Source organism: Dipodomys spectabilis, unplaced genomic scaffold (assembly GCF_019054845.1).
Source record: "Dipodomys spectabilis isolate Male_0828 unplaced genomic scaffold, ASM1905484v1 ptg000043l, whole genome shotgun sequence".
Taxonomy (NCBI): Eukaryota; Metazoa; Chordata; class Mammalia; order Rodentia; family Heteromyidae; genus Dipodomys; species Dipodomys spectabilis.
Window position 1 is genome coordinate 10,745,240 of NW_024870720.1, and position 21,318 is coordinate 10,766,557.

The 21,318-nt window shown below is 35.2% G+C and overlaps 1 protein-coding gene across 6 annotated transcripts; it reads right to left on the reverse strand.

Moving 5' to 3' along the window:
- Window positions 1-639: 639 nt before the first annotated feature.
- On the reverse strand, window positions 640-21,063 carry Gnpda2 (glucosamine-6-phosphate deaminase 2). 6 transcript variants are annotated; one of them, XR_006147228.1, is made up of 9 exons: window positions 20,925-21,062; window positions 18,005-18,152; window positions 16,028-16,129; window positions 14,886-15,068; window positions 8,497-8,681; window positions 7,259-7,433; window positions 2,285-3,301; window positions 1,278-1,390; window positions 640-842 (listed from the first exon to the last, which is right to left on the reverse strand). XR_006147228.1 is itself a non-coding variant. In XM_042678109.1 (8 exons), exons 2-7 carry the CDS (start codon window positions 18,126-18,128, stop codon window positions 2,327-2,329), a joined length of 780 nt encoding a protein of 259 aa, XP_042534043.1. In that variant the 5' UTR covers window positions 18,129-18,152; window positions 20,925-21,063; the 3' UTR covers window positions 640-842; window positions 2,285-2,326. The 6 variants fall into 6 exon arrangements, 3 of the variants coding, with proteins under 3 accessions (XP_042534043.1, XP_042534042.1, XP_042534041.1); XR_006147227.1 differs by lacking the exon at window positions 1,278-1,390; XR_006147226.1 differs by having other exon boundaries at window positions 640-1,390.
- Between the last annotated feature and the right edge of the window lie 255 nt (window positions 21,064-21,318).

The following is a 21,318-nucleotide window of genomic DNA, read 5'->3' on the forward strand; positions in this document are numbered from 1 at the left end:
TCTTAGCAAGCTCTCACATTCATTCAATGAATATTAGACTATAATAAAATAATTTAGCCAATGAGTTGTCTTCTACCTTGAGTGAAGAGTTTGAATTTTACTATAAGTTGCTTATATTAAGACATAATTATGAATAGTGAGGCTTGGAGGTTGTTTGTCCTAATTATATAAACTTCTCCCTTCTAGCTGTGACAAAAGAGAAATATGAAACTCAAGACAATAGTTTTGAAAATCTAGCTGGCTTCTAAACGTGTTCTGTTCATCAAGGAAGTCACAAGCTGCTATTTGGCACGATATACACTATGGTTCTCCTAGGTTTTTTTTTTTTAATTTCAGCAAATTTTATTCTTTATGATTCTAGGAAATATTATCTGTACTAATCATAGCTGTACAAGGAAAGTATTTTTTAGACTTTTTAATGTAAGCTTAACTTCTATAGCCACTTTTATAGCCAGCTGATATTAGTGATTTGGAGTTGTCTGCCCTTAAAATGTTTCCCCAGGAACACCTTTTTGCTAACAGTGATATGGTTATTAGGGTAGCCAACATTAGGTTTGATATGTGTCAGCCAAGGTGCAGAATCCAGTCTTCCCTCATTCAGTCTACATAACAACAGAGAAAAAACTACAGAACAACAGATGGAAAGAAGCTGACATTTATTGTCTAGATTTCACTGACAAATAGAACTTGGAACAATGGTTTCCTTCTTCAAAGGTAAACAAATTTACTGCTCCTTGTGAAATGTCTTTCATAGGCTTCTAAGTTTCTTAAAGCATTGTTTCTTCTGAGATAGGGAGCTGTAATGGCCAGAGAACAGTTCTGCTGAAGTACTTGAGGAGGACCTGAACATAATCATTGCTATAATGAGAAAGAGATCTTATACCTTTAAATCTCAGAAGCAACACAGTAGCATACCAAAAGACACCTATAGCTTTTACACTTATTATATAACTTATGATTGTAAGAGTTGTTTTTAGTAAACAATTTTAGTCATTTACAAGGACACGGGCATTTTTTCTGCTTCCTGGTCCCCATGTCAAATTCTGTGTTCTACCACACCCTTCCTACACCTGATGTACTAAAACCATGAGCTGAACACACTCTCTTTAAGTTGTTTCTGCCAGGTATTTGTCGTAGTGATGAGAAAAGTTACACGTAATAGCTTGGCAAGAATGCTGGTTAGAAAGGGGTGAGATAGGATGATGATGCAGAAGAACACAACAGTTGATTCTTTAATATTTGGCCAAAGCTCTTGACAGAATGGCCTAACCACCTACTGGCAAGAAGAACTCGGCTAGTGCATATAGGAGGGCTCAGCTTTATTTTCAGTGCATTGAGATTCTTAATGTGTTTTGCTTTCCAGAAGGCTACTGCATAGATGAACCTGAAACTAAAGACACTTATTTCAGAACTATGATCCCAAGGGGAGGTGATGTCCCAGAAATTATTTTTGTGTTTGTATATGCTAATACTTGGGGTTAAATTCAGGACCTCAAGTTCTTCCTTAACTTTTTTTGCTCAAGGCTGGTGCTCTACTACTTGAGCCATACCATTTTGCTCTTTAATTGGAAAAAAATCCCACTGCAGGGGCTGGGAAGGTAGCTCAGTGGTAGAGTACTTGCCTTGCATGCATGAGGCTCTGGATTCGATTCCTGAACACCACAAAAGCAGAAAAAGCCAGCAGTGGCACCATGGCTCATGTGGTAGAGCACTAGTCTTGAGCTGAAGAGCTGAGGGACAGAGCCCAGGCCTACAGTTCAGGCCTCATGACCTTCTCCACACCCTCCACCCCCACACAAAAACCCACTGCCTTTTCTGCCCAGGGTGACTTTGAGCCTAGATTCTCTAGGATTATAGGCATGAGCCACTGGCGCCCAGCCATAATAGATATTTAAATGACTTGAGGCCATGTAAAAATCTCTGTGCAGGGTTTCCCAGCATTCATACATTTGTGTAATACCTTCACTATTTTCCCATGGCCAGACACCATCTAAATTACTATTTAGTATTTTTATTCAAGTTCATTCACTTTTGTAAATGCATTTTAAAAGAAAAAAAACTATGACTATTAGTACATCATAATCTGGAATTAATGCAGCACTATTTTATTCTCTATCAGTTACAAAGATAATAAAGTATGGGTTTACAGAATATAAGATACACAGAGGATAGGGAACATCATTTTATTCTCCCTGGAGCAAGACTAAGGAAAATATGGACAGAAATGCTATCTTAAGTCTCCTAACTACATGATGGCAACTATCAAAAGTAAATTCGGACTCACAGGGACTATTAATAGTTGGAATCTCCCAAATGCATGTGTTCTTTATTTCACTTCTGCAAATAAAATTTAAATAATCTTTTATTAATGTTGTAAGCTTTATTTGAGTTAAAGATAGAAAACGATATAATTTTATTTGCAATTTAATTATGCAAATTGTTAGGACAATCTTAAATAGTATACAGTGATTCCTTTTATATACACTTCATTTTATCACTTTAGACATTTCACATATATGAAACAAAAGCTGCTAATGAAATTTAACAATAATCAAAATACTTTTCAAAAGAATAATCTTCAGTTTGAAGCTAACTAGGTATAAAGCTCATAACTGCCAAGATACTCATTAAGGATATGAGACCATTAAATAAAAATAAGCATATTTGTAAAAAAAGTGCAATAGAAGGTACACAAAAACACATTTACACACACTTTGCAAAAAGATGTAAACTGTACTTTTAGGCACTGTTATCTCTTCAGATTTCCTTAACCAGCAATGTATAACAGGACATCTGATGTCCAGGTTACTACTACAGAAAGATGACTAAGGCAATCACGTGCAGAAACATGTGTGACTCACAGAAAATACAGGCTTCTTCCAACAGCAAAGGTCTGTGATAATAGGGATTTGACATCAGAAAGATGTGGAGTGTCATTTCATAATTAAAAAATAGACATCTATGACACACTTGATGTGCAGAATCTTTCTAAAACAAGCTTTAACTAGGCAGACATTCATTTCTATGCTATTTTTCAGGAGGCTATAGAGCTTCTGTACTTTCTAAGAAACAGCCAACCAAATTTAAGCACAAACTACTTCTAAATCTAAAGATGGAATGTTTAACATGTATTTTTAAATGGCAATCTTCAAAATTTCCCATAATTATATTGCATAGCAGAAAATTTCTGTAATAAAAAAGTGTTCTTTCTTTCAAGCAGAATTTTGCTCCAGTCTCCTTCAAATTCCTTCTTTCATACTGAATAGTGGATCCACAAGTTTATTGTGCACATGCATTAAACCTTAAAGAAAAAAAGCCACAGTTCCAGTTGTGTTATGTTAATTTTGACCTATCTCATTTCCTTCAGAAAAAAACAGATTTTTTTAGGTATATTTGGTCCATCTGTTACAAAACAAGTTTATTGAAAAAAATACAAATAGAAATCCTCTGAATGGTTACTTCCAAATAAATAAATAGTGTAGCTCTAGAATGTACACAGGTATTTTAGAAATAACTAAAGCTAGATTAAGTTCTTGTCTTTAATCTGTATGATAGGATAGCAAAATTGGGTATGACTTGGTTAATAAATACATTACACCTAAAAGTTTATGTTGATTTTGATCTGGCAATTCCTCTACTATACTCCATTGATGGGCTTAAAAATTGCTATAACATTGGTACAGCTTCAGTCCTAAAAAAAAAAACAAAAAACCGATATGCATTCAACTGTCACAGTATTTTCTACTATTTTAGAATGTGTATTTATAAAAAGGCTCAATTACAACCTTAACCATTACAAGTTGAGGGAGCTTTCCTAAAGCAATAGAGTAGAAACCTGTATTAAATTATAGAGTCTAAATATAGGTATAAAGTTAAATTAATTTTAAATTTCACTTTTGTAAGATTCATATATGCTTGTAAATCATTCTAACCTACTGAATTTTGGTAAATAACTCATCTTCCAGTTAATCATATGTGTGTAAGTACTAAGTTTCTTTGAGAAGAAAAAGTTGATAAAAAATAAAATACTGTCTTTGGCAGTAAACTAAAGATTGTATACTTTGCATGCAAGCTAAAGAAACTAGTTAAAATTTCCAGATAATTAAGCATCATTAAGAACCTAGGAGAGGTTGGGGAAGAGGCAGTTTCTTCAGAAAACTGTATTGTTAGTTTGGGGAGATAGGATACACACACACATACACACACACAAAAAATCCACTCCTCGAGGGCAAGCAAATAGCAACATACAGAGGGAGAAAACCCTAACAGAGATCTTCCAAATAGGAAGTGGGGAAGCACTCCAGTTTAGTGCAACTGAAAGGAACAATGTTGACGTCTAAGTAATCTACTTCAAGGTCCAACCAGCACCATAACCCTTATGAGTTCTAGTGGGAGAGGATGCAACAAAGGGTAGTTTCAGAAGAAATGTCATCTTAGGACAGTTTTTCCACTTACTAGAATTCATCTATCTGCCAACAATTTTTTTTTTATTGTGAAAAATACCATACAGAGGGGTTACAATTACATGGGCAAGATTATAGAATACAGTAGAACTTTAAAACACTAAAAAATTATGAAAAGCACTAAACATCCAACTCATTATAAAATGTGTTTGTTTTTAAACTGTACAATTGTCTATATAAAAAATTCATATAATTGGTATTCAAGTCATAAAATTAACTAAATATTTCTGAGTACTGATAAAAATGCACTATACTTCTTGAAATAGCAACTCACTTCTCCCTGTCAAGAGGTTAGCTTAAAGAGAAACAGAAAAAAAAAGTTAAACAATATGAATGTCAGGAAAAAATATCAACACAAGGACACAAAACCTATTGAAAAGGGCAAAAATAAGTAGCTATAATAAAATTCTCAAGTATTCAACTTGTGTCTTTCAAAGAATATATAATGAAATAAAGTTCCATTTACTAATAACCATTAGTGTTTTATAGCTATTACTTCTTATTTAGGAATTAAATAATTATAATATTTTTAAGGTTTATGTTGGCATGTTGTAGTGATGACAGAAAAAAGGGTAATGACCTAAGTGGAACTTGAAAAATTACAAATAACAACTTCACATAGGATTAATTTCTGCCAGGACTTTGATATGATGTACTATAGGACATGCTAAATAGTTAATGTGAATACTTATAAATACTGCCAAATGGGATTCAAGAGATAGCTCTGTCCACTGAGTAACTTGACCCCATTTTTCTATCAGACATCACACATTAAAACCTCATCAGAAATGTAACAGCTCCAAAGTGGAAGATGCAATGTCCTCTATATAGCAAAGCAACAGTCCTTTCATGAATATTTTAAGCTCTTCTTAGAAGAGCTTAGGGTCTATGTAGATACACTAAAAAATCTAAATATGTACAAAATACACATTTCCCTAAATTATGTCTATACTTTTAAAAGAAGCAATGCTTACAGTACTGCTATAAGATATAAAACAGAGGAATATGGTTTGATATAGGCATTATTCTTCTAGAAGGCAGCATGACAGAGTGGACAAAAGCTCCGACTCCAGGCAAGCCCATCAATTATCCAGCACTGCTCACAGATGAGCTACATAACGTAAGTTACTAACCAACTGTCTGTTAGGCATGTTAATACATTTGAAAATGGAAGTAAAAGAGAAATTGCCTCACAGTACTTACTCTTATAAGAACTGGGTACATAGATTAATACAGTGCATGTAGACTAGTTTCTAGTTGTAAAAGTACTGCTATTATTTAGTAAAACCTGAAATGTAAACATCTTCTGATTAAAAAAAATTGTGACAATCACCCTAGTGCAGGGTTTATCTGAGGATATGATTACTGGAAAATGGATTTGTTAAACACCTTAAAGCTGGCATTAAATTTTGTAGATGAAGATGGTTTCCTGGATTAATATCAGAAAGCTACTGCTTACTGGTCATACAATCTGGAAGACTACAGGAAAACATATGAGTAGAACCAACTGAAGTACTCAGTGCTTCCACTTCTCAAAGTACAAAAAAGCCAACTGTTCTATTTTAATTTGACATTTGTGTGGTTTGTATGAACTATAGAAATATAATTGACAAAATTAAATATGATGCATCTACTTAGCTAGGTATCTTGTTTAAAAGGCAGCTGGAGAATATTTAGTAAAAGAGTAAAATATAAAATACAAGAACAAATACAATGCAAGTATATTCACAACATGTTTAAAACTTTGTTACCAAGGTATTATTTTCAGTGTCTGCCAAACTTTTGATCATTTGTATAACACACCTTCATTATTTTCCCATACTGAAATATTTACATGCACTATAATTTATTGGTTTCCCTGGAAATTTTAATTGTAAATTTAATATACTAAATTTCTGAATATAAGGTGCTATATGATGTAGGACACCATTATTTTATCATTAAGAAAACACTACTGATAAGCTATGATGACACCAAGTTTAAGACATATATCAATTTCCATCAAGATCAATGTATTTTAGAGACAATTAGATATAACTTTCTTAACCTTGACTTAAGCAGTGATATTCATGAAACATAGTTTTGATTTGTCAAGCACATTTTCCCAATACCTGTTAAACAGTTACTTCAGTAAAAGGGCATATACACTTATGTGCAGGAGTAGCATAAATATATAAATTTGTGTATCATAAGGATACACAAATTTACTTTCAATATCAGCTACATAAATACAGCTGTTTTAAATAGTTTTAATAGTTTATGTATTTTGGCTTACATATGGACCACAGTTAGTCACAGATGTCACCATACTTAGTGAAGTTAAAATGTTCCTTGAAAAATCTCCTAACCACCAATTATGCCAGGGATACATGATGACTTTATACACAAACTAGTTCAGTTATGTTTGTGAATTACTAAACTGCACCACAAGAAAAAACAAGGAAAATTAGCATATGCCTGTCCAGGTAGTGGGTTAGATGAGACTAGTAAATGAGGAAGAAACCCAGAAGAATAGCATGGCTGCTTAATCTTGTATAATCAATAGGAAAGAAAATACTTTACTTAGTTTTGGATTGGAAGAAAAGTAACATGAAAATCTAGACAGAAGAAATTCCTTCATGAAACAAAACAGGAAATGTCTCTGTAAGCTACTATTATCTGAGGTGAAAGTTTTGTTTCTTGAAAACACTGGCATGTATCAGCACGGTGCCAGTGTAGGGTTTACTTCTGATCACAGGAAGTTTTATCATTTACAACAGAACATCTCACACTTTGTTTTGGAAGTCAATGCTCACCTTTAAAGTATTTCACAGTTTTAACCCTTAATTCTAAAGTAGCATCTTCATCACACACAAAAATAGTTCGAGGATGCTGCTGAAAAGCTGAAACTGTCCACATGTGGCTGACTCCTTCTTCTATGGCTTTGTACAAGGCAAATGCCTTGTGTGCACCTGTTATAAGGATCATTACCTGAAAAAGCATAAGTACCACTTGTTAGTTAATAGTCAATAGAATTAATAACAGAAGATACTGGTGTTTGAGGAGACCAGGGAGAAAAAAAAAATGAGACAAACAGCGCTGCCTTGCAAAAACATTGACCATATGAAGAAAAAAGATCTAAAGAAGGCTGATGAGAGTTTAGGATGGGATGAATAATCAGTCACCTGGGTGTTTATGTCTAGGACATAGATACAACTCATGATGGTTGTAAGAAACTCATGTTTTAAATGAGTTCTGTTTGTACATTCAAGTCTAGACATAATTACATATCATCATAGCTTGTCTGTCCTCTTTCTATGAACCTTTCAATCTTGTTACCGGCAAAGAATTTCCATATAATGAACCATTAATAATCACAAAGTATAATTCATCCTGTAATTTTCAAAGAAGGAGATCATTGTACAATTAAGAACTGAAATAGGCAGGATCTCCTGATCGGAGTTCATATATTCCTAAATGTATTAGATTTAGAACAGATCCAGCCCTAAATGGATTCATCTTCATCTGGAAACTGAGCTATATCCTCTTACATACATCATGAGGGACTCCATACTAAGTCATCCTGAGGACTCCAGTAGGGTGTAGGGTGCTATTACATCTATGTCCCCACAGTCCTTCCACAAAACTGTTTCAACTGAAAATAAACCATATGGTTAATGAGATTTTGGGATCTGAAAATGTGAAATAGGAATAGACAGGTAAAGTGGTATTGAAAAAAAAAGGATCTAATTCTTAGGTTATAGTTCCAAAAGATTTAAAATCAGGTGATTCCTACATATAGACAAAATGGAATCCCTAAAAACTAAATCACAGGATTGTTTTGTTGTTATTTTTTTGTCTTTTCTTTTTGGTACCAGGGATTAAACCCAGGACTTTGCACTTGCTAGGCAAGCACTCTGCCACGAAGCTACCTCCTAGCCCTAAATCACAGTTTTTATTACATATTAAGTTTCATAGGATGTGCTTATTCTGTGTCATAATCACTACAAAACAAACATCAGTGAAAAAAGCTCAAATACGATTTCATTATTACCTCTCGAGCGTCCATCACTGTCCCCACACCAACAGTTAGAGCCATAGTTGGGACTTTTGATAAATCTCCATCAAAATATTTAGCATTTGCCAAAATGGTGTCCATTGCTAGTGTCTTTAATCTTGTCCTTGATACTAAACTGGAGCCCGGCTCATTGAAAGCAATATGACCATCTGGACCTATTCCTTTCAAAAGAAACATATACACAGATACACACAGAAAGTAAACTATCTCTTAGATACAAAGTCTTCTCAAACTTGAACATGGTTCAAGAACAAATAATCATAAAACACCTACCTTGTTTTATTAGCTGCATTCCTAATATTGCATTTAAATATGGAAGTATTTAACAAAATACTTCCATATTTTCTATATGCACAGTATTGAGGTGGCATAATTCTTATAATAACATGAAACTAATTATCACCTTAATGTAACACTTTATAAAGCACTTTCACATATATCATCACAACCCATATATCTAACAATCTGGTTTACAGACACACCTATTTCTCTTATCTCCAGCTTTTGGTAAACACAAACAGAAAATGTTGGTGCTCAAGGAAATAATAAGCTACTCATACAAAGTTAGAAGTCTTCTGATTTTGCGTCCTGATAGGACAATTAAATAAGGGGCCTCCTTTGTAGCTTTATTTCCTCCTTTGTAGCTTTATTTCCTCACTTATTAAAACAGACTAGACAAGATAATATCCAGTTGGTTTTTCCAAACACTCTGACTGCAGCCTGTTTCGATAAATAAACATTTAAACTATGCTCAAGTGTGTATATGCATGTGTACACACACACACACACACACACACACACACACACACACACACACACACACACACACACACACACACACACACACACACACACACACACACACACACACACACACACACACACACACACACACACACACACACACACACACACACCCTTACTAGAAGTTATACAAGCCTCTCCTCTCTTTTTCCTCTTTTCTGTATCATCTTTCTACCCTCTCATCCTCCTCTCCCATCTCTTTCTCTCTTTTCCCTCCCTCCTTCCTTTCGCTTTTTTTTAATTTATTTTTTTTGTGTGTGTATGTGTGTGTGTGATACCAGTACCAGGACTTGAACTTAGGGCTTCTTTCTCCCTTGCCTATCTGCTTATGGCTGGTGCTCAACTTTGAGCTCTATCTCCATTTAGCTTCAAATTGTGATCTTTGGATCTCAACCTCCCGAGTAGAATTATAGAATAGATTTGTAGGTTTGTGTCAATGGTGCCAAGCCAAGGTATGCTATCACATTCCATTTCATAAATAAAGCAAAAACAAATGCTGTTATGTGATTGATGATACCGATTTCTTAGTGAAAAACACTGCTTTTAAGAGACCTACAGAGAGCTGTAATTTTCTGGGATTGATGCTAAAATATAGGTAACAATATGGTATTCCTTTCAATAAAATGAGAGGTAATTCTTTACAGAAAATCAAGATGCTATAAAAGAAATTCTTTTAATATCCTTTTCTTAGTAATCATATTTATAACTTCAATCAAAAACTCAAATCACAAGGTGTCAGCGGTTACCCTAAAGAGTCCTTTACATTTATATTCTACATATTTATTATAACAAAAAGGTACACGTTACATACAAGTCAAATAAAAATTTCCTGAGGTGAATTACAAAATTACAATATAGTAAAATATGCCAGCGTAATCTATCTAGTTTTAAAGGTTGAAGAAAGAAACTAATATATGAAGCAAATACTGATGACTGAAATCTAGGTATCTGTAATGTGAGGACATATGTTTTTTCAAATGAGGATCTACATGTCATTAATATACAAAGATTATTTGCAATATTAAGTACATATTTGCCTGTAAATACATGTTTGCATTATGCTTGTACATTTATCTCTAGCTTTGTATAAAGAGAACTAAAACTAAAATAGCTTCTGAATAGGAAATCTATGAGGAGTAACTCTTGTATTCTTACTGGTGATTTGGAACCCATAGAAGTGTAAAGCTAACCTGAAATTATAATCTAAGGGTAATATACAGGAGCCAACAGTTTCACTTATTGGTCATATGTAACTTAAAAACAGAAGCCCTGACCTTTCATAAAAATAATCAGGCTATTTCTTATTTGGTCTTTAAGACTAAATTAAACAAACACTGACTCAATGAAATATCTAAGAAACTTGTATGTGTTTGTTCCTTTAGTTTTCTGGATAAAACTTAAATTTATGAGAGTAAAGACTTTATGTTCATTACTGTATCTTAGCCATATAGAACAATTGTTCTAAATAGGAAGTACTCAATAAAAATGGTTGAATTAATGAATAGATGATTGAAAGGCTCATATTACTTCCTCTAGTTATCTGTTCTACTCTCCTCACTACAGTGTCTTAGAACAACCATTTTTCTGCTAGTAACTGGAATCTAAGGATAAGCACTTTGTCCCAAGTTGAACCAGTCAGAATAGCTCTCTAGATGTGAGTCTGAACCTATTACATAGGAAAAAAAAATAAAAAAGAAGAAAAGGAGTCAACTAGTCAACTAGAACTAAGATCATGAAGACAGAACTGAAGAAAGAAGGCTGCTGAATTCCTGCTTCTGAGACCTGAAGTTCTCTGGTTCTTTCCAAAGATTTGGTTGTTTGAACTCTTCCTTCTGTTTTGTGTGTTAGCCCAAGAATCATTCCAATTAATTTATTTTTGTCCTATTTGTCAGTCCTTGTTACTATAAACCACGTAAATCATTTATGAAACAAAGCCAAAACAACAAAAATGTCACATTGTCCCCTCTCTACTTCATAAAAGATATTAAAATATTGTAAACTAATATATTTAGATTCACCTTACATGTCTCTCAACATGTTTACCATCAGAGGAAGAAAGAACGTTTTGGAATATGTGCTTTCTCCTCTCTCTTTTCTATCAAGTGAACAGAATTTCTACTCTAATTCCTTGAAGTGACCAACAGTAGGTCAGCAATCTTGATCTCCTCTAGTCCTATCTGTTCAGAGGGAGAAGAAAACCCCATTTTGGCTTCAAGCCCCACCTACAATCTCTATTCCCACTTTACCTTTAATAAAGCTGACATTTTGATCCCACTTGGCACAGTTTCTTAGTGTTTATTAACCAAGCCCTGGAATAAAAGAAGGGCAAGTGGTAAGACCCAGATACTAAGCCTCATCTTGAAAATTCCAATTATAAAACCTAGTCAACAAATGCCAGTAATCAAACGAGATTCTTTCCAGTGCAGATGCAATAATTAAGTTATTCCATATAGGAAACATAAACATAATATTTAATTTCTATCTTCGTGCACAGTGTAATTATGTCCTTTAGTAATTATACCTGACAAATAAAATGTCAGATCTTGGGCCGTCAGACTATAATGAAGATTTCAGTGGGGAAGCCAGAAACTTTCTTAAAAAATGTTTCCTTTCTCTGTTTGGAGGAGGAAGAGGAAGAAAATGTAGCAAGAGGAAGCTTTACCCAGATTGGTTAGAAAACATAAACATAACTAGAATTTATGTTTCATTACTTTGAAGGGAGAAATAAGGTGGTCTGTGTGAGGAAACATATAAAACGTTCAGAAGTCATTTAACTAAAATAAATTTGAAATGACTTAAAGGTATGGAAGATGACTCTTGAGGATGAGTGCTGTATCAGAAATATTGGATTAACAGAGTTGCATTCTTACACATCACACCAGAACTATGAAAACTTTCTGGAAAGCAAGCAAAAGAAGTTCCAGAGTCCTTGATGTATTTTCCCTTCTGCAAATCCTGCCTGCTGGCATTGCACCTTCAAGGGATTTGCCTCAGGGGTCCTCATGTAAAGTCAATGAATTAACAACAAAGAAATGTCCAGAATGAAGACATTTTTTAACATACTGTTTTCTTTTGTTAGTGTTTTTTTTGGGGGGGGAGGGGTTAGTGGTAGTAGAGTCTGAACTCCAGGCTTCAAGCTTGCCAGGCTTCTCTAATACTTCAGCCTGCGCCATTCCTTTTCCTTATTTTTTATATAGGGTCTTGCATTTATGTCCACACTGGCCTATACTACAATTATCCTATTTACTCTTCCCACATAGCCTAGATGACAGATACACACCATGACACCCAACTTTTTATTGGGAAAAATAGAATATGCCCAACTCTTTGCCCAGACTAGCCTTGAACCATTATCTGCCTGATCTCCACTTCCCATGTAGTTAGGATTACAGGCTTGACCCATTATGTTTACTGACTCAAGATCCTTTTTTTAAAATTGATTAACCACTACCAGCTAATATGCTTTTTTTTTTTCACAGAAGAGTAAACAGGTGAAAACATTTTTATGAAAGAAAATTCAGAAATAAGATATTGTAGTAGTGTGAGTTCAGTTTGACATGGAGTTTAGAAAATCTGAAGAGTAAGTGGATAATATACTGCTTAAGCATCCTCAAACATCTAAAGTTTCCATCTAAATATTGGAAGCAAAATGGTAATTATCTCAAATTTGAGAAATTTGTATAAACTGGACTGTGCAAGTAAGGACTGCTAAAGTGATACTAGCAGACTTTATTTAAAGCACAGATGGCATTCTATTTTGAAATACAAATTAGTAAGCTTGCATTCTTGCTCAGATAAATAATCATCTATCTACAGAAGAAGATGAATGTTACCAGTTCTGCTACATGAATCAAAATTTCCTCAGAGAAGATTTCATTCTCTCTGGATATGTTTATAAATAACTCAGCAAAAATCTCAGGAAATTCAATAAGCTAAGGGACAACTATGTTAGCCTCTACACTTCAGGGAAGGAAAAGACTGAAGTATACCAACTACAGGCTATATGCTAACCACTGTCTTTAGGCATTTTAACATGTAAGAGTATATTTAGTCTTCACAATTTTAGAATGATTCATATTAACCGGTTTTATAAATGATTTCATTATGCTGAGCTTTAATAAATCCAGCAGGGACCCAAGGAGAGCAAGAGACCTAAAAGGGATGCTAATTTATGTCTCATGGTAAAATTCAATTTGCATCTAATTTATGTAATTTTGAGCTTTATAATGAATTATTAGACATAGATATCTTAATGTTGCTTTAGATTATCAGTATTTTTAGCAGAAAACTAAAGAAACTGGAGAAACAATTTTGGTTTTATGTAGCTTTTTTTACACCATTCTGAAGCTAATTAGCTGGCTGTCTCAGATGCTTCATATGATGACAGAAAACCTTATTGTTACTACAAAGGGAGAAATTCTATATTCAATATAACATGTACACATACATATACACCCATAAATGTAAAATACAGATAAACTTCACCTAGGAGTTGGTCAATTCAACTTTGGAATTTATGAAGGCAATTATACAGTTTAACTCCTATTATTTAAAAACTGATGATAAAAACAATCTTTTCATCATTTGTAAATGATTTTTCTCAGTGAGATGAATCAATTTAAATGATCTTCTAATATCTACCCATTTCCCAAGCTAACTTTTACATTCAATCCTGCCTTAAATGAAATATAAGCTAAAGCTATCATTTAGGAACATAAACAAGTCCCTAATTGATAAGTATTCCGTAAACTGACAAACCTTAAAGGGACAATTGGCATAGTTAAACAGGGATCGAGAAAAAAAATAAAAAAGGAAGAACCAAACCCTCTCTTAAATGGGTTGGAAGTATGAGTCATGCTAGCATTAGTCAATGATCATACACATTAGCCAATGAGCAAAAACATCAGATACCAAATTTGAGTCTCTGGGACCAAAAAAAGAAAGAAAGAAAGAACAGGTTTTGGGACCCACCTCTCAAGCCCTAAAGGATTTTGTCCACTGTTAGAATTTCAAAATTATAATTTGATTAAACAAAGTTAAATGACAGTCTATTTCTGTTTGTAATAGGTGAATACTGTGGATTGTCACAGATATTTATGTTATTATATAATGTATATATAATGTTTATTTTTAAAGCTACAATTCATTTGGTTTAATTTTATTTTAAATTAATATACACTTGTTACATGAGTGAGTACCACAGTATTATTTCCAGAGAAGCTCACAGTATACTTTCAACAAGTTTATCTCCTCCACTGTATTCCCACTCTTCCCACACTACATCCCCCTTTAAAAGCATTTTGTGGGTTGCATTATATTGTCTTTATTGTATATATGTAGTTCCTTTTTAATTTCCTTCATCACCCCTTTCTTTCCCCCACCCTTCCCATGAATTGATACTCCCTTTTCTGTTTTAGCTCCATCACTATTTCCAGTACTACTTCTGCTTTTAATTAGTGGATATTACAGTCAGTCACAGGTACTCTTTATGTTGTGCAATGGTTAGACTTCTTTTTTACTTTTTCTAATTTTAAAGAGTTTAATAAAATCTTCTTACATACCTCCAACAAAAAGATCTATTCCTCCTGCATCTTTTATTTTCTTTTCAAATGCATCACATTCTGCTTGTAAATCTGCAGCATTCCCATCAAGGATATGAGCATTGTTAGGATCTATATCAATGTGCTTAAAAAAATTATTCCACATATAAGAGTGATAGCTTTCAGGATGATTTCTTGGAAGTCCTAAGTATGAAGTTAATAAATAGACATGAAACTCTCCAGAAATAAATCTAATTTTTTATGTCACATTCAATTTTAAAGTATTTCTATATAGAATATATGCTTAGTACATTTTGGAAGGATACTGCTTTATATTTATCTGCAAAACATCCATGGAAACACTACTATGGTTCTTATTCAATTTATAAACAAGTGAAACACAGAGAACGTTTCCTGAGACACACAACTCAGACAGGGGTTGAGATGAAAACATTTTACCACTATACATTTTGCATACACACAAAATTTTAAGGAAATAATCTATGTATTAAAACAAATTAACCATTCAACTACAATGTAGCCATGATCCTCTATTCTTTCTAGACTTGTGAGAAGTATATTTAATCATAATAGCTCTTTAACTGGCACTTATGTGACCACTAAAAAGGTATACTTTCATATATACATATATATATACTTATATGTGTGTGTTTGTGTGTAGATAGATAGATAAACAGACAGACAGATAGACAGCCAGTAGTGGGGCTTGAGCTCTGGGCCTAGGAGCTGTCCCTCATTTCTTCAGTTGCAAGGTGAGCACTCTACCGCCTGAGCCATGGTGCTACTTCCGGTATACTTATATTTTAAGTTACTATGCATCAGAGATCGTTCCAGTTAAGTAAAGCATCTTTAAACTCTACACTCAAGGCTACTAATACTATGTCTTTAATTTCAAAGAAATATTATTTCTTATGCTTCTTTTATATATACATCATGTAATTTACCACCCACCACATATAATGCCAAGTTAATCCATGCCTTTAGGTGAAAAAAAGCGCTGAAGGGGCTAAGAGGAAGAGAAAGTTCAAAGATATTACAAATTCCAGCATAAATATATTAATCTAAAGATATATTCATTTTATTTGAAAAATAATATACAACATTCTCAAATAACTTATTCAACATATTCAAATATATCTTACCCACATATTCATCCATATTAAAAGTCTTCACATATTTAAAAGAAAGGTCTCCATTCTTGTGATATTCTATTAGTTTTTTGTAACATCCTAGAGGTGTACTCCCTAAAAGAAAGAGATTTCATTTTCTAAAATAAAAATCTACTAAAAATATATACCATCAATTATTCTTTTCATAATATTCCATATTCCTAGTATGTTAGGCAAAAAGTACTAATTTAAATGCATATTCAACTAACAAAAATAGGCTGAAGTTCTTCCTTTGCAAGCTTGAATTTGCTGAGCAAGACTGGAAATCTGTTCACAAAAAAATGTTTGGAATAATATTCTTGAGTTGATGGGTATGCGAGAGAAATAATATTTAAAGCATATCTTATGAGACTGAGAAAACTGAGGTGAGGAGTTAGGTTGGGAGGGTAGGGAGACAAAGGTGAAAGGGTCAACATCAATCAAGATGCATTGTATTCATACAGTGATTCATGGTATGGTCACACTTATGGACAATGACTTAAATAAAATATAATTGAAAAAGAAATGTTCTACAAAACATATCTGAATAAAAACAAATATCCACATAGGAAAAAAACCTTTAGTTCTAGCATAAATGCTAGTAGGTTAAATGTTTACTAATTCCTAAATCAAAAGACAAACTACAACCAAAATACCTAACTGGCCCCACTTTTAAAATTGACCACAATACTCTGAAAAGATTGAGAGGAACTTTGTCACCTTTTTTTTTATTGGGGGAGGAGGTCAGCTTTTTATCTGAAGTTCTGGTTTCTGATATTCTGTCATCTTCAGTACATACCCACTAAAAGGCCTAAGTGAGAAAGTTATGTCTTGTTTAATATAGAAAGGACTCCCTGAAAATGTGATCTTGTTATCAGTTACACACACACATACAGTATTTACAATATGAGAGGGCTTACACAATGACCTTTGTTGAGCCTCAAACAGCATTTTATTTTATTACTATTTTTTATCTTTCTTACAGGTAATAAAATCAAAACTTGGAATATAGAACAAGTAAGGTGCACTTTGATTTTAGATGTACTACCCTTTGCAATTGAAAGATTAACAAAAAGAACTGAGGGTGAAGAATATCAAATAAATGGTATTATTACAATTAATACCTGAAACTAAATGGCATTCTTAAGAACATAATGATTTAGAATTATGACTCTGGAACAAAGTGATGATCATCGTATTTTGTAGCCCGAAATAATCAAATGACACTACCTGGATATTTTCTAAGACAATTCTTAACCGAAATCTAAATCTAACATGAGAGGTAATTAATGCTTAAGTATATTCTGTGAAGATACTAACCTATAAATTTTTCCTTGGAATACTTTTATTGTAGAAGGAAAAAAAAAGGCCAATAAGGGACATTATAAAGTAAGTCATATGAAATTAAGAGACAACAGGACATACACTGGGTACCTCCCATGGTTATAAAAGGGCTAAAACAACATAGAAATAATATGAATAGTGACAGCAATGCTAGAAACAAAGGAATACTAGAAAAAGTACAAAGAGTGCCATCATTTAAGTTAATTATTGCATTGTAGAGTGATAAGGAAAAGAGAACACAGAAATAGTAGCAAAAATTTATTTATATTTCTGGCTTTATAAAATAACAGGTTAGGGGCTGGGAAAGTGGCTCAGTGGGTAGAGTGCTTGCCTTGCATGCATGAGGCCCTGAGTTCAATTCCTCAGCACCACATAAGCAAAAAGAAAAAAGCCGAAAGTGGCGCTGTGGCTCAAGTGGTAGAGTGCTAGCCTTGAGCTGAAGAGCTGAGGGACAGCGCTCAGGCCCAGAGTTCAGGCCCCACGACCGGACCCAAAAATAAATAAATAAATAAAATAACAGGTTAAATCAATGATGTGTCAATAAATGAAAATGAAAAGCATTAAGGAAAACCCTACAATTCCACAACCTTAGATAACATGAATATAGTAGAAAATGTCTTTTATTACCTGTTGGTAAACCCAGTGTGAAATATCTGTCCTGTCCAGGTTTGAATTGAATGATACGATTACAGATGTATTTGGCTGCCCATTCACTGGCCAAGTCATAGTTATCCAGAATGACAAGTCTCATTACGGTAACCTATGGTTTTCAAACCTAAGAAAATATGATTGGAGAGCAGTTAAATTATTTTCAGACAAACTGAAGTTTAATACACTGATGATTTTTAAAAGGGTTTCACTTGAAAAGAATGAGCACATATAACAACACAACCTGTACTCGCAAAAATGGAATAATGACTGGTCTCTTTTGAGCAGATCCTAGGTTTTACACGGTGACTGAGGTCATTTCAAAGCCTAACTTAATCCCAACAACTGTATTGTTAACACAAGGCCCATCAAGACATGTAGGTAGTAACAAGGCAAGAATTCAAATTAAGGTACTCTGTTTATAAAGACAGCACACCTACCACACCACATACAGTATATTAAAGATTCTTACAAAAGCTACATAAATGCACCTATAAACAAAGTGGTACTCATTTATTAACTCAAGTTAATGTTTGTAATTATTGCTTAGCAACTTTGAGTTACTTACTAAAATCCAGTACTCCTCTTACAAATAACAAAATAACCAAATCTCCCTCTGTTAAAGTATTCCCACCTCTCCGAAATAATTGTCATTTTTATTAGTTCTCTATCATTCCAGATTACCTAATGCATTTGAATGAAATACAGAGAAATAATTTTTGAGAATGAGGTCCTACTATGATTTTTTAAGTGAATTAAAAGAAATAAAAAGTTCACTAAAGAAGGTGCTGATAGATCTAAGGGGAATTTTGTTCACAAAAAGCAAGTGTAGTTTTGAAAAGATTATTATAAGAGTATTAAAAAAAGGGCTGTGGACTGATGTACTATCATGAAAATGTGCGAACTGGCACTAATTCACCCCTCCTGGCTTATATAAGAAATGTTATTTTTATGTTATGAGGATTTGTTCACATGTACACTGTATTCTACAATCATAATTTTCAGATTTTAATTCTTAAGGTAATTTTATCTTTTGAGTTATCACTCATCTTCTCATGACAGGTCATTAGCATTCCTGAGTTCTGTATCCCCATACTTTAACTTACTACATGATTAAGTCAAATGTGTTAAACTCAAATGTTTGGATTTAATGGGAATAGAAGGTTTTATTACAATGAATACAGATGGATCTGTATACAATGAATCTGGATGACATTCTTAAGAATGTAATGACTTAGCATCCTGGCACAACAATAGTTATAATCACCATAATTAGTCAAGGACCACCATCTAGACTTCTGTTATAGTAACAAGACAAATAGCACTTATGGAAAAAAAATTAGATGGCCAAATTCACTCTAATAAATGGATTCACCTTCCATTTAAGTTTATCAATAATCTTACATCAAAAATTAATTTCAGAGTTATGCAGAAAAATCAACAGCAACTGTTGGCTATTAGGACTGATTATCTATCTATCTATCTATCTATCTATCTATCTATCTATCTATCTCCACTTCTAATAAGAATGGTCAGCGAACCGATTATTAACAAAAAGAATATTGGAAGAAGGAAAACCGTATTTAATGTTTCAAGTGTCTTCTGTGTCCTGGGTATACTTACCCAACACACCTGGTAAGAACAGCCAGCAGGATTAAAGAGGGATAGTACTGTTAAAAGACAGTTTCTAAAATTGAAATCATCATTCTCTAATCTTTAGATGAAAACTGCCATACCAAGAAAGGTATGCTGAAATCATAAAGCTATGAACTTTGACAGGAGATTCGACTTAAGTGTTTCTGTCTCAAAGACTCAATCAAGTTCCCAACAAGCCTTATGGATTGAAAATCACTTAGGAGGGTCCTTCTTAAAAACAGACTTTCAGGACGGGCGCGGTGGCTGGGTTTTCTTTTCTTTTCTATGCCATCTATCTGATTGTCTAGGACGATGTTTCAGCATATCTGAAATAAAATCCCAGAAATGTCATACAAATGCCACAGGTGATTTTTAAAATTGGGTTAAACTTGGAAAAGAACAGCATATATTTCATTGCAAAAAAAAAAAAAAAAATTCCAAAGTTTCTCAGGCAAAGGTACAGAGAAGTGTTGTTGTTGTTGTTGTTGTTATTGTTTTGTTTTGGCCCAGAGTCCACTTCCAACATCCTGAACGAATTGTCCTCATCCAGAGGAAAGAAGGATGTCTGTGACACACCTTTTGCCGTTTTTACCCAGTCCTCAGAGACTCGAACTTAGCTTGAAGGGTATTCTCTGGCACCACAGTCAGATGGATGGCACAGAAAAGAAGAGAGAACCGGCCAGCGCGCCGTCCTCCCCCCGCGGGTGCTGATTCATTTCGGACGGCCTGACAGCGGGGCGGCCGGCCGGGCTGCCAACTTCGGGGTGGTCGGCAACTTCTTCACCCCCGAAGTTACTCGGCCGGCAGCCGGGCTTCGGGGGCCGGCCCTGGGGTCTGAGTTCGGAGAGGCTGGTCTGCCAGGAGCTGCGGGGACCTGCAAGGTCTGGGACCCCCGGGGGGGTGGGGGGACCCCATCCTGATGCAAGGGGGGGTCTCCCAGAAAGCCATTGGTCCTGGGGGGGGCAATCCCCGTCCCCCCCCCCCCCCCCGCAGCCAGCTACAGTCTGCAGACAGGATGACGGCTACCATGTCCCAACGAAGTGTCCGGAGAAGGCGTGAGAAAGGGGGGCCAGGGAGCCCCCCCAGTGCCCCAGGACAGCGCGAAGCCAGGCCCCGGATGTGTCACACAGCCCCCAGCCCCCCGCCCGCCCCGCCCCGGTTCCGGGACCCCCAGACCCGCCCCTCCCCAGCCTGGGGGGGGGGGAAGCAACGGTCCCCAGCCCCCCCCCCAGCCACGTTTTCGGGGCCGTCCCCCTAAACTCACCTGCGGACACACAGACTCTCCGGATGCCGGAACAGCTGGAACTACCGACGGACACCTGGCAACCTGCGAACGCGCCCAGCCGACGCGGGGTGCACCCAGCCCGGAGACCCGGATGCAGACCCGCGCGCAGGAAAGGGCCGCCGCGCGGGCACTGCGCATGCGTGAGGCCTGGGCGCGTCTGGCCGGAGCGGCGAGGTGTGTCCTGGTGCTTGGCCTCTCCTCTTCCTGCCATGGGAGGGGAGCAGGGGAGATGGGGGTCTTGGGTTCCTGGGGCATCCTTTTACAATGTGATTTTTTTTTTTTTAAATTTCTCAGAAGGTAACTTGTCAGCAGTGCCATGGAGGCGTGCTGTTTCCTTTGCGGGACAGGAGGCCTTGCACCCCAGATACAGCTT

What these genes read in the sequence shown, in the direction of transcription:
- Gnpda2 (XM_042678107.1), bottom strand. Translation starts at nt 18,128, where the DNA reads ATGAGACTTGTCATTCTGGATAACTATGACTTGGCCAGTGAATGGGCA. An exon ending in CACACTGGGTTTACCAACAG is followed by an intron (nt 16,130 to 18,004) that starts GTAATAAAAGAC and finishes TCTTTCTTTTAG; the next exon opens with GGAGTACACCTCTAGGATGT. An exon ending in TAATATGGATGAATATGTGG is followed by an intron (nt 15,069 to 16,027) that starts GTAAGATATATT and finishes CTTCATACTTAG; the next exon opens with GACTTCCAAGAAATCATCCT.